Raw genomic sequence first — 12801 nt, 5'->3', positions numbered from 1 at the left:
CTGTGTGTGTGTGTGTGTGTGTGTGTGTGTGTGTGTGTGTGTGTGTGTGTGTGTGTGTGTGTTTGTGTGTGTGTGTGGCAACACCTGTGGATTGTAGAGTTCTGTTTGTGATGGGGTCTGGCGGCTTTTGTCTGTCTGTATGTTCTGGCATTTGAGAACCCATAACAGATAATATAGGGCTTAGAAATAAGCTCTAAAATTCTCAATCCCGTTTGAGAGGACTTCGCCTTCAAAGGTGATTGTGGTGAACCGCCACGCTGTCTGTCTCTGTCTCGCGATTCACCCCGGCGAAGCCGGGTATTCCTCTAGTAGCTTGATATATAATGTAAGATTAGTTTTACAGTAATGTTAGGGTATTTAAATATTTAGTGTTCATTGTTGTGCCAACAGCAACAATCTGTTTCTTCAGTCCATTGTTGTCGCAATTACAGTGTTTGCGTGTGTGTGTGTGTGTGTGTGTGTGAATACGAATACGAATACAAATAAACTTTATTGTCATGAAACGTAGTGTTTATAAGACACGGGAAGATAAATAACCAAATGATTACATTGTTGTTTTTTTTGGAAGCAATTATATACAAATTCTCCCAATTTAGTTTGTACTTTGTCTACTTGCAAAAGTTGACTTGGTACATCATATGAATATATAGGTCGATTAATTTCACTCATGAAAGATTTTCGTAATTGGTTGTTTTCTATGCATTTATCTAGAAAATGTATTTCATCTTCTATTACTCCACATGTTTCACATAATCTATTTTCCCTAGGTATATTGCTGTATCTACCAGTTTCAATTTTCAGGTCGTGGGCACTTATTCTTAGTTTACACAACGATTGTTTATATTTTCTTTGTTTTATGCATAACAGATATGGTTCCGTTTTATAATTTGTTACTATTCTTTGATAAAAATTTAACTTTGGTGAACTTCTTATTTGACCTTTCCAGAATTGTATATATTGGAGTTCCAATTTTTGACATATAACATATTTTAACCTTTTGACATTAAAAGTGGACTGATTTTTCCACACATGATCTAATCCAATGACTTCTAACAATTGTTTTACAAATAATATCCATGGATATGTTTCACTGCCTTTGGTGTACATAAGATTATATACTTTGCTCAGATGAGATGTTTTTGGAAGATCCAATATGAGTAACCAGTACGCAATGATATTACATATTATTATAATGCTAACAGGGAATCTTCCTAATTCTCCTAGTACTGGTACTACCATAGTTTTCTTATGTACCCCAAGAATTTGTTTACAGAATTTTGAATGAACTTTTTCATGTTGATATTTACAAGTCATGCATTCTTTAAACATGTTTGATAAATCTAATAGTTCATTTGTATTAATCTGGTGTGGAAACCAGATTTCTGCACCATATGTTCATATTGGTGAAATCAAACCATCATACAATTGTAACATAACTTTTATGTTGATATCAGTTTTACGGAACGTTCGACATAAAGCATGAAGTGCTTTGTTTGCTTGTTTGCTCAGATGATCTTGTGCTCTATTTAGATTGCCGTTTTTATGTAGTACAACTCCCAAATACTTATATTCTTCAGCTGTTTGAATAATGTCTTCTCCACAATGAAAATATATTGGCACCTTTGGATCTATTTTTGAAAATACTATTACTTTGGTTTTGTCTCTGTTTATCTGTAATCCCCATTTTTGGCAATACTCATATAAGTAATCTAGTTTCCGCTGTAGGCCTTTCTTTGTACAGTAGATGAAAAAATAACTAAATCATCAGCATATAAAAGACATGAAATTCGATCATTTGAATGAGTTTCAATTTTGGGGGAATCATTATCCAACAAGTTTTGTGTAATATCATTTATGAATATGTTGAATAAGGTTCAGGCAAGGACTACTACTAGTAGTAGTCCTTGGGTTCAGGGCTTAATGTATTGCCCTGATGTACTCCTTTTTTCACAATTAGTTCCTTACTCAGTACTGTATCCATCAGAGGATTTTACACAAACTGTGGCATCAGAATACATATTGTTGATAATGTGAAAACATTTTCCTGTTATTCCTATACATTATCAAATGCTTTTTGAAAGTCAACAAAACACCCATACAACCTGCCATTCTTTAATTTTAGGGCTTGATCTACAAGTTTAAATATTTGATCTGTTGTTCTATTGTTTTGTCTGAAACCAGCTTGCTCTGGAATCAATTTATTTTCCCTTTCTAAAAATGCGTTTATTCTTATATTGATGATAGTGCTAAAAACTTTCCCCAGTGTACTAGCTAATATTATTATTAATTAATGTGTGTGAGCGAGTGTGTGTGTGTGTGTGCTCAGTATTATTACGCATGTTTTCCCCTTTCTATCAGATGAATGTATGTTGCTCTTTTTCAGCTTGCGAGTGGAATACTACCTTTCCAGTCTGTACGTATAATTTTGTTCATGAAGAACCACCACTTATGTGTATATGCTGTGCTTACATTATGACATAATTTGATAATTCATGAAACATGTAATTGAGTTGTTTATTGTAGTGACACATCCATACATATGAAGTACTGTACTTTCCGGGTGACAAGGCGCTTCGTTATCTAAGACGCACCCCCTTCTTTTTAAAAAAAATTGTAATCCAGTCACCCATTGGACGCAGGGGGCCGATAGAGTTTAACAGAGTGGAAATAATTATGTGTGCTCTGTGTGTGCGGCCAGATCAAAGGCAGGCATTGTGATAGCTGGGTGGCTTGAGAGCTCGAGGAAACTTGGCCAGGGCAGTACCTAGTAGCTGAAACATGCATTATCACAAGTTGTTTGACTGGTACTCAGGCGGTCTCTTTGATTTTTTTCGTATTTCATACACGGATTAGACGCTTCGTTATACAAGATGCAGGGGTCGAACTCGAGGAAAAAAGTCGCGCCTTATGACCCGGAAAGTACGGTAGTCAAAGCATGTTTGAAGAGGACGGGCCTGTTGAAGTAAATGTATCAAAAATATTTTACACAGTTAGGAATATGCAAGTTGGCAGACAGTTAAATCATTAAATTGATACCAGAAACTGTGACTAATGCATGCTGATTAAAAAGTCTGTTCCAAGAGAGAATGCTTGCCCGTACAAAGGCAAACATGATTTATGTAAGTGATCTTTCTTTGTGCCCTTGAAGTTGAAGGGATGAAAAATTTTAAATGTAAAATACTTTTTCACCGTGTTTCAGTTGACATCAGAATTGAAGGTAAGTCAACTACCTGCTATTCCAACTTGATGGTAGATGGCAAAATTTCAGTCAGTTGCTAGTTTTTATTATCTTTCCCCTGTGTCTTCTTTCCTCTAGTGTCAATATTTCAGACTTGAAGGCTTCAGGAGTAAGACATTTGTGTTCATTCGTCATTAGTTTGTAACTCGATGCTCTTGATTGTTGTTATGTGTTGCTAAAAGAAAGTACATTGTACTTGGGTCAGTATTCTCGCTTGCGTTAACTATGAATAAAGAAGACATGGGCCAGGAAAGCAAGAAGGGATTTCATTTTCTGTAAGGGTATGTAATCAGCAGAAATACCAATTCGTTTGAAGAAGAATTGAAATAAGGAGAGGGAAACAAAATTCTTATTATTGTGTGTTGTCAGTGTTCTGTTGTGTGTGGATTGGCGGAATAGAGATAAAAGCGCAGTATCTGTTGTGTGTGGATTGGCGGAATAGAGATAAAAGCGCAGTATCTGTTGTGTGTGGATTGGCGGAATAGAGATAAAAGCGCAGTATCTGTTGTGTGTGGATTGGCGGAATAGAGATAAAAGCGCAGTATCTGTTGTGTGTGGATTGGCGGAATAGAGATAAAAGCACAATATCTGTTGTGTGTGGATTGGCGGAATAGAGATAAAAGCGCAGTATCTGTTGTGTGTGGATTGGCGGAATAGAGATAAAAGCGCAGTATCTGTTGTGAAAAAAGTGTCTGTGTGCGTCATTGTGTTTGTTTGCTTGTGTGTTTCATGAATTTAATCAAACAGTAAAAGGGCAGAAACTACCACACTTTATTTCAGTCTAAGTTCTATATATATGTGTGTTTGTGTGTGTGTGTGTGTGTGTGTTTTTGTGTGTGTGTGTGTGTGTGTGTGTGTGTGAGAGAGAGAGAGAGAGAGAATGTAGATGGTTACAGCCATGGGTTTACTTTATGTTTCTGTGACTTCCAGTTACAGCCATGGGTTTACTTTATGTTTCTGTGACTTCCAGTTACAGCCATGGGTTTACTTTATGTTTCTGTGACTTCCAGTTACAGCCTTTCCAGGTGATGCAGTGCATCTTAGAAGAGGTAAGTAAAAGGTTACCATCACTTTGAAAACTATCAGTTAATTTGACCAGCAACTTGTTTTGACCATTGAACACAGATCTTCTGAAGACATGTATTGTTTCTCATCATTACAAATGGATATTAAAACTGCAAAAAGTAGTTTTGCAATACCACACATACAAACAGTTAACCTTGGTGTAAAAAAAACCTTAAGTTCTGCTAAAAAGAGATTGCTAAAAAAGATATGAAGAAAACACACAAAAACAAGTCAGATAATATATACTGCGGGCCAATTTTTTTTTAGGTTCAGTTTTGCTTGGTCTTTGGTTAATAATGTTGCTTATAATGTCTATTTTGTTTCAGACTCCACTTGTTCTACCCACAGAACAGTTTTCACCCGAGTTCGTGAAGTTTATTTCACAATGGTAAATGTTTTTCATAACTTTTCTTAAATATCCAGGGCGTAGGCCCTTCATATTCATACATGTCGATCCAGATGTCAGCCAGTTTACCAAGCTCAACATATAAATTATATTCACACCCTGTGTTCTATGCTTCAGGTAACTTTTTATCCTTGCCTTCCTTCAGAAAGAAAGCAGCCTCAACTTCCTCAAGGGCTCTATGGAGTTACCTTAACTTACCTTACCTTAAAGTTCAAATCTGAATCTGTTTAAACTCTTTCTTGTTGGAGTGTTACAAATCTTGTGCAATTTTCTTGTCTGCATTTATTTCTGTGCTGTTTCAATAACTTACTTTTCTTTTGAATTTCAGCATGCACAAAGATCCTGAAACTCGTCTGTCTATCAATGATATGGTGGTAAGTAAAAGTCTGTTCCATGCATGCGTTAGTTCCAACGAAGCACTCAGTATATGTGTCGTGCCGAATTCACGTAATTGCCGATTCCGCGTAATGGGCAACATTTTTGCCCATTTCGCGTAATCGGCAAAACGCTGCCCAATACGTGAAATCGGCAGCGTTTTGCCGAAATCGCGTAAACGCCTCTAAAACTTGCCTATTTCGCGAATTCGGCAGCCGATTACGCGGAATCGGCAGCCGATTACGCGTAATAGGCAAGTTACCCAATACGCGAAATCGGCAATAGTGAGTAGTGTGTATGTTTGTTTGTGTGTATGTGTGTGCGTGCGTGTGTGTGTGTGTGTGTGTGTGTGTGTGTGTGTGTGTGTGTGTGTGTGTGTGTGTGTGTGTGTGTTGTCGTCGATACTGACCATGACTGTGCTAATATACTTTTTAGCACGCACGCACACACACTCACACACCCACACACACACAACACACACACACACACACACACACACACACACACACACAGTATACTAGTGATGCAAACGAGGCAAACATTTATTTTCGAAACAAAAGAACGATAATAGGAAAAGATGAACATGAAGAATTACGCATAATTGTGAAAAAGAACGCTCCTCAACAATACAAGTTAAGCTGCTATTTTCATCTTTCAGTACCACAAACACAGGTTATAGTTTGGCTGACATGCAGTTTGGTAGTAATTTTTATTTGTTTTTACATTTGCTGTTTTTCGGGTGGCAGTGACTGTGGCAGAGAGTGCCGCTTTTTCTACAAGCGCATCTCTTGGAGCTGCAGGATGTCTGACAGGCGCATTTTGCAAACCCCTGACCACCATGGGCGGAATGCTTAGTAGCGATTTTTCTAAAAGAAGAAACGGCTGTGTTTGTATCTTGAAGCTTTAGGATTTGACAATCTGCCTTCTGTAACTGGTTTCTGGAATAAGCAGTATTGACGACGCCGTGCTTTGTAGCGATCCTATACGCGCCGTGTTCTGTGATTTTAGACACGACTCCGGGGATATTTCTGGCGTCGAGTCGACCCCTGTCAAACTCAGACACTGGAAGTAGGACACAGTCCCCGACGTTTAGGGAGGGTTGTTTGGCATTGCTTGAAGACAGCATTTGAGCGCTACTTTTTTCTTGGCCAAGTGAAGCCTCCGCTCGGCACGCCCTTATCTTCTTCATGTGTTCAGCAACTGTGGGGTCATCAGATGTATTGTCATTCTCTTCTTCTTGAGATCTGGGATCTGCCTGGGAACAATCGGATTGTGCTGATTCCTCATCTCCAGTCTCTAAATCTGCACTGGCAGCCACATCTTCTTTGTCTACTGCCATAACGTCTTGAGCAACGGGTTCTGCCACCCCTGTCAACTCTGGTATGGCCATGGCTTCGTCTGTAACTCCCTCTGGCCCTGTCATCTCTGGTACGGCCATGGCCTCGTCATCAACTTCCTCGGCCCCTGTCATCTCTCGTATGGCAGATTCCAGCTCTTCCTCTGTCGTCAGCACGCCTGCAACTTTTTTTAGGCAGAAAGGTCCTCTGCAGACCCAATCTCGGTTTTTCCCCAAACAACACCTCGTATGGAATTCTTTTATAGCTGGACAAAGCGGAGCCCTTCAGACCAGTTACTGGTGCTGTTGTCGATGGTCCACGCTATCAGCATTTGCTTCACATCTGCGTTCGATCGCTCTACTGAACCCTGGCTCTGGGGATGTCGAGCCCGCCCATGTACAATGCGAAGGTTTTGCCACATGTTTTTTAGTTCGTCAACCACTGAAGCAACAGGTTTCACAGGCCGACACAAAACAGCTAATCATTTTACCGGAAATGTTCGCGTACTTATCTTGGAGAATTGTTTTGGTTTTTTTCTCGCCTCCGTGCCCAGTGTTGACATGTGCCTCAAGCAGGACGTCGAATAGCTCATGTTGGGTGACGATGTACCGGGGAGTTTCTTGTTGCGTTTTCCGTATCTGCACAATGTCATTATAATTAATTTCAGTTGCATTTACGAACGCGAACATTTGTACGTGTGTGTGTGTGTGTGTGTGTGTGTGTGTGTGTGTGTGTGTGTGTGTGTGTGTGTGTGTGTGTGTGTGTGTGTGTAAGAGAGATCAACACAAAATGACACATTAACAGACACGTCACACAAACAAACTTGATTGTCAATGCAAAATGAACACACGTTTCGAACAAGCTTAAGCACGTAAAAAGTTGAGAGAAAAAACAATTTTCGTGAATTGAGAGAGAGAGAGAGAGAGAGAGAGAGAGAGAGAGAGAGAGAGAGAGAGAGAGAGAGAGAGAGAGAGAGAGAGAGAGAGAGAGAGAGAGAGAGAAACAGAGACAGACAGAGACAGAGAGATACACAGAGAGGGACAGAGAGAGAGACAGAGAGAGAGACAGAGAGAGGGAGAGAGAGAGAGCTCTTACTTTGATCACCTTCTTCATCCCAGCAACTTCAACCAGATCAAACTTCTCCTTAATGTAGTAAACGTTTCTGTTCTTTCGATCTCCATCGCCGGACAAGACATTCACCACGTAGCGGTAGTCGTCTGCGTTGGGCAATGTGTACTTGGAAAACTTTTCATTTTTCATTTTTTCATCAAAACGCGCACGATGCTTGCCGTCCATGCTGACTGTTCCTCTGCTATCAGCAAAATGAAAGCTTAAACTAAAAGTTTAAATTTGGTATTGTTTGTGAGTTTCAATCACTAAGGCCCCTTGTTTGATTGATAATACGGGCACACGAGAACAAGTACTTCCTGAGGATATGCTCACAAACCGTTCACTCTGTGTGTGGCTCGTGTTCTTTTCTGTTATACTGTCATTGACACTGTTAGAGAGAGAGAGAGAGAGAGAGAGAGAGAGAGAGAGAGAGAGAGAGAGAGAGAGAGAGAGAGAGAGATCGACCACACACACACACACACACACACACACACACACGTACGCACGCACACACGCACACTTAACTTGCTATTGCCGATTTCGCGTACTGGGCAACTTGCCCATTACGCGTAATCGGCTGCCGATTCCGCGTAATCGGCTGCCGAATTCGCGAAATAGGCAAGTTTTAGAGGCGTTTACGCGATTTCGGCAAAACGCTGCCGATTTCACGTATTGGGCAGCGTTTTGCCGATTACGCGAAATGGGCAAAAATGTTGCCCATTACGCGGAATCGGCAATTACGTGAATTCGGCACGACATATGCACTGCAGGTGGCTTATTAGTTATTGATCTCTCTTTATCTCTCTCCGTGTGCACACTACGCTTTAGTTAGAACACTACTTGTTCTTTTGCTGATGGAGGAACTTAAAAAACAACACTTTTTTAAAACTGGTTTCATGGAGTAAGTTTGCAAATGTTAAGAATGTTCCAGATGTTGATGAGATTTCAAGTCATGCATCTATGACATTTTTTGTTATCAGAATCACGAGTTCCTTCATCGTCACACGTCTGATTCATCCACTGTGATCAGCCTGTGGGTGAAGAGGCGATTGCAGGAGATCCAACAGCAGAACAGAGCCCCACAGTCCTAGCAAGTGGATTGATGGACACACAAGCTTCCGTCTTTCAACTGGAATGTCATCAATGTGAGAACCAAGAGCAGGCTTAAGCTCCAGTCATTGCGACCTATTCATCACTGCAACAGTTTTGAGGTGTTTGCTTCAAGATAGAAATACATCGCTGGGAGAGCACATATTGTGAGAGGCTGCACATGATGAAAGAGTGATGTGAAGCCAGAAGGCAAGAAAGGTATTACTCACTCTTCTGAAAGTAAACGCTCCCACACACTAGGTAGTGAGTGGTCTGCTTTTACTGCCCAGGGTTAACCGACCATGGGCCGCTGCTTTCTAGGAAAGACTGTGAAGCTGATATGGACTGAATTCATTGCTAACTAGCCGCTGCCATCGTCTTTCAGCCGAGATTAAAATCATGTGTGATGTGTATAGATTACAGCACCACCTGTCAGATTGGTTAACCGAGGAACACTTGCAAAATGATGGCAGCTGTAACACCGAGGAACACGTTTAACATGACTGTGGAGTGGTGTGACCTGTACAATGATTGTGATCCATGTCTGGGTTGGGTGGTCATGAAGACAATAAAACTTCCAGCACATATCACCCTCAACAACAGAGTTTGGCGAAGTGTGTGTGGGTTTTCTAGCAGAGTGTAGAATATCACATTTTCTGGAATGTGAAAATGACTGAATAAGCAAGTCCTCAGTATGTAAATCTGACTCTGCAGGGATTGCTAACTTGATAGGATTCACAAGTGCCAAAGCTTTCATGTTTTACAGACGACAGGAGAAAAACTGCAGGACAGTCAAACCTCAGTCAATATCGACCACTCAAATGACCAACTAGAAGTGACCTTTATATATAGACAGAACGTCATTATGGAAAGGTGAATCATATCAGAAAGAACCTCATCCGGGATCCTTTTGGCTGGTTGTAATGGACAGGTGGTTGTTATCAAGAGGTGGTCCCCAGGGCACTAGTAATTGTATTAAATGCATGACTATCTGTTTCAAACATTAAGTGCATTATTTTAAATGGCCAGTTGGTGGGGGTACCAAGGAGGTGGAATGTATTACATGTAACATGAAATAAAATGTTGAAATCTGTATGTGCCTGAATCAGTGAATGTGTGCCACCAAGCTTTAAAAGCAGGGCCAGTCTGAACTGTGAAGCGCCATATCTAGCCTTCCCTTCAGAAACACCCCCCCCCCCCCCCCCCCCCAGCTTACTCCTGAATGTTCTGCTGACACCCACGACTGCCTTCTTGGCACTCAACTTCTGGTTGACAACACCGAAAACACCCCAAATCAGGAGCAGAAGACAGCTTCCATCAAAGAGCCCTTACAACAGCTTACAGAACAGGTCAACACCTATTACCTCGGAAGACTGAACACACACACAAAAACTAGAAACACTGTCATGGACTTCTCGCGCTTGCTTTTTTATTATTACACAAAACAAAAATAACAGTTGACAAAATATACTCAACTCGCATTCAAATGTCGCCTCACATACTTACAACTATGGTCATTTCAAACAGAAATGATAAGGTAGTCTTTCCTGAAACGGTCTCCCCAGTGAATGTCACACAATCTTAAAACAGACTGTCGCCAGAATTCTCCAAAGGAAACAGCAGATACAGATTCACAGCATGAAGTTCATTTAATTAAAAACAAAATCTGCATTGAGGATCCACTGAATACATTCCACAGGTACACTTCCAGAAGAATCCAGTTGACAGGGTTCCATTATCAAGTTGCTGAATCACAATGGCGTGTCCAAAGGTACGTTTTGATGTTTTTGTAACACACACACACACTCTCCCACACACTCACACACATCAATGTCTGTTCACATCACACCAAGCAATTTTCGCAGGGAAAAAACATCTCAGTCCTGAAAAACATCATTAGCAGACTAAAAGAAACAACAAACTAACTACAATGGCTTTTTTTCCAATCAGACTATTTCATTCCATTCTTTTTCCAATCAGATTATTTAAAAAAAAAATTTTCACACAATCTAATAGTTTTCTTACTTACAAATGATCTCATTTTGTTGATGAGATTATGAATGTCTTGTTACTAGGTTGATAGAAGGCAGCCAAATTCTCACCGGAACAAAGGAAGAAATAATATCTAATATGAACCAATCACTTTACACAAAGTCAAAACCACAGTCAAATAGGAGAATGCTCTTCTGCTATTTCCTGGTCGGTTCAACTGCTATCAACCTTTATAAAGGTCAACAGAAGTTGGTTCAGTTAGTTTCAAGCATGGGTTAGGGGTTAATTTCTTCCGATTCTTCAACTCAATAATTGTTCATTCACTCTATTCATCATTCACACATCTTCTGTCGGGTTAAGTTGCACACAGTTCACTTGCTGCCTTCCCTCAGTGAGTTCACAGTTCCACCATTCTGCAAGTGCAAGCTGTTCACTCAGTTTATGATTTGCTTGTTCCTTTCACAGTTCATTTCCTGAACCCTGCTACTTAAATCACTGTTTTCAGTTGAGTCATTCTGCACATGGTTCACAGCTCTCTTCAATAAACTTCATTCTTTACAATAAAAGTCAATCTGCTCAAGGTCTACTGGTTCTCTTCAGTGATTAAATTCTACCAGATAGTGATTGACAAGAAGAAGAAATTCTACCAGATAAATTAATCAGTATGTCTGCACACATTCTCTTCAATCCAGGTCTTCAGGGATTAATCACCACGAAATGCAGGTTCAGGTGCTGTCTACAATATTCAGTTCACTTCTGAATGGCTTGGTCACTGTGCTGTGCTTGTTCATTCGCTCTCTTCATCCAGAGCTGGCTGTGCAATCTTTTTCTTCTTCTTTGGTGGGTGTCTTGTGTTTTCCTCCTGAAACATTGCCCACACCATGTTAGGTCTTGGGATATGACACCTTAAATAAAAACAGAGGAAGCAGAGGAAACCTTGCACTCATTTACTTGTTTGGCATGTTAGTATGACGCTGTCCTGTGCACTGATATTGTAACAGAAAGTACTGTGAAATGTTTTTCAGTCAAACTGAAAAGTTTGCCACTTGAAAGTTGTAATGAGTATTAGGAATATTGGCTGGGTTGCTGACTTGTGCTGGGAACTGCTCACTGTTAAGTGCTTTGTCTTTCCCATTCATAACTGATACCTCTCATCCAGACTTGGCCTACACGCGCACACACAGACATGTGCACACACACATACACTAAAATAAATAAATAAATACGAGAATTTATATCGCGCACATATCTCACCACAAGGCGACTCAAGGCGCACAGTACGGAATATGAGAGAGCCCTGAAATGCAGCCGCTCGGCGCAGAAGGGACAGCACTCTATATTTCGGGGGAAGCATGCCGGGTATTTTCGTGTTTCTATAACCCATCGAACTCTGACATGGATTACAGGATCTTTTACCGGCACGGTTGGCCTAGTGGTAAGGCGTCCGCTCCGTGATCGGGAGGTCGTGGGTTCGAACCCCGGCCGGGTCATACCTAAGACTTTAAAATTGGCAATCTAGTGGCTGCTCCGCCTGGCATTATGGGGTTAGTGCTAGGACTGGTTGGTCCGGTGTCAGAATAATGTGACTGGGTGAGACATGAAGCCTGTGCTGCGACTTCTGTCTTGTGTGTGGCGCACGTTATATGTCAAAGCAGCACCGCCCTAATATGGCCCTTCGTGGTCGGCTGGGCGTTAAGCAAACAAACAAACAAACAAACAGGATCTTTTCCGTGCGCATTTTGTCTTGTGCTTGCGTGTACACACGAAGGGGGTTAAGGCACTAGCAGGTCTGCACAAAAGTTGACCTGGGAGATCGGAAAAATCTCCACTTTTAACCCACCAGGCTGCAGGGACCGGGATTCGAACACACGACCTTCTGATTAGGAGGCCGACGTCTTACCACCACGCCACTGCGCCCGCTAAAGAAAGGAAAACATCCACTTTCGTGGATGATGAACACCGGTTATTGCCTCCATACCTCTTCTGTGTCATAGTTGCTGTCGCTTTCCTCCGGCACAGACCTCTTCGTTTTGCTCATCTTGGGACTAGAGTTGGCTCCCCTTCGACCTCTCAGCACACGTGTTGTCTTAGTATCTTCTATATCTTCTGCTAGTGCCAGCAAGTCAGAGAACCTGTTGAAAGAGTTGTAAACAAAATAGCAGTGTCATTGTAGGATTTTTTTTCTACTA

At 41.1% G+C, this 12801-nt stretch overlaps 2 protein-coding genes across 2 annotated transcripts in view; one reads left to right on the top strand and one right to left on the bottom strand.

The window, feature by feature from the left end:
* Positions 1-9713, top strand: part of LOC138976243 (dual specificity mitogen-activated protein kinase kinase 5-like) — a 30287-nt gene extending 20574 nt beyond the window's left edge. Inside the window, exons 14-19 of the mRNA XM_070349077.1 lie at positions 2384-2413; positions 3200-3217; positions 4249-4287; positions 4630-4691; positions 5038-5083; positions 8512-9713. Coding sequence (XP_070205178.1) covers positions 2384-2413; positions 3200-3217; positions 4249-4287; positions 4630-4691; positions 5038-5083; positions 8512-8622 — 306 coding nt within the window. The 3' untranslated portion in view covers positions 8623-9713. The remainder of the gene's footprint in view (positions 1-2383; positions 2414-3199; positions 3218-4248; positions 4288-4629; positions 4692-5037; positions 5084-8511) is intronic.
* A 904-nt stretch (positions 9714-10617) lies between these two features.
* The window catches only part of LOC138976188 (integrator complex subunit 3-like), a 33393-nt gene continuing 31209 nt past the window's right edge, over positions 10618-12801 (bottom strand). The window contains exons 30-31 of the mRNA XM_070349037.1: positions 12591-12744; positions 10618-11474 (exon numbers count right to left, since the gene is read on the bottom strand). Of these exons, the coding sequence (XP_070205138.1) occupies positions 11400-11474; positions 12591-12744 (229 nt within the window). The 3' untranslated portion in view covers positions 10618-11399. The remainder of the gene's footprint in view (positions 11475-12590; positions 12745-12801) is intronic.

Source organism: Littorina saxatilis, linkage group LG1 (genome assembly GCF_037325665.1).
Source record: "Littorina saxatilis isolate snail1 linkage group LG1, US_GU_Lsax_2.0, whole genome shotgun sequence".
NCBI classification, from domain to species: Eukaryota; Metazoa; Mollusca; class Gastropoda; order Littorinimorpha; family Littorinidae; genus Littorina; species Littorina saxatilis.
Note: the sequence above shows the minus strand (reverse complement) of the source record. Positions and strands in the feature narration are given on the sequence as shown.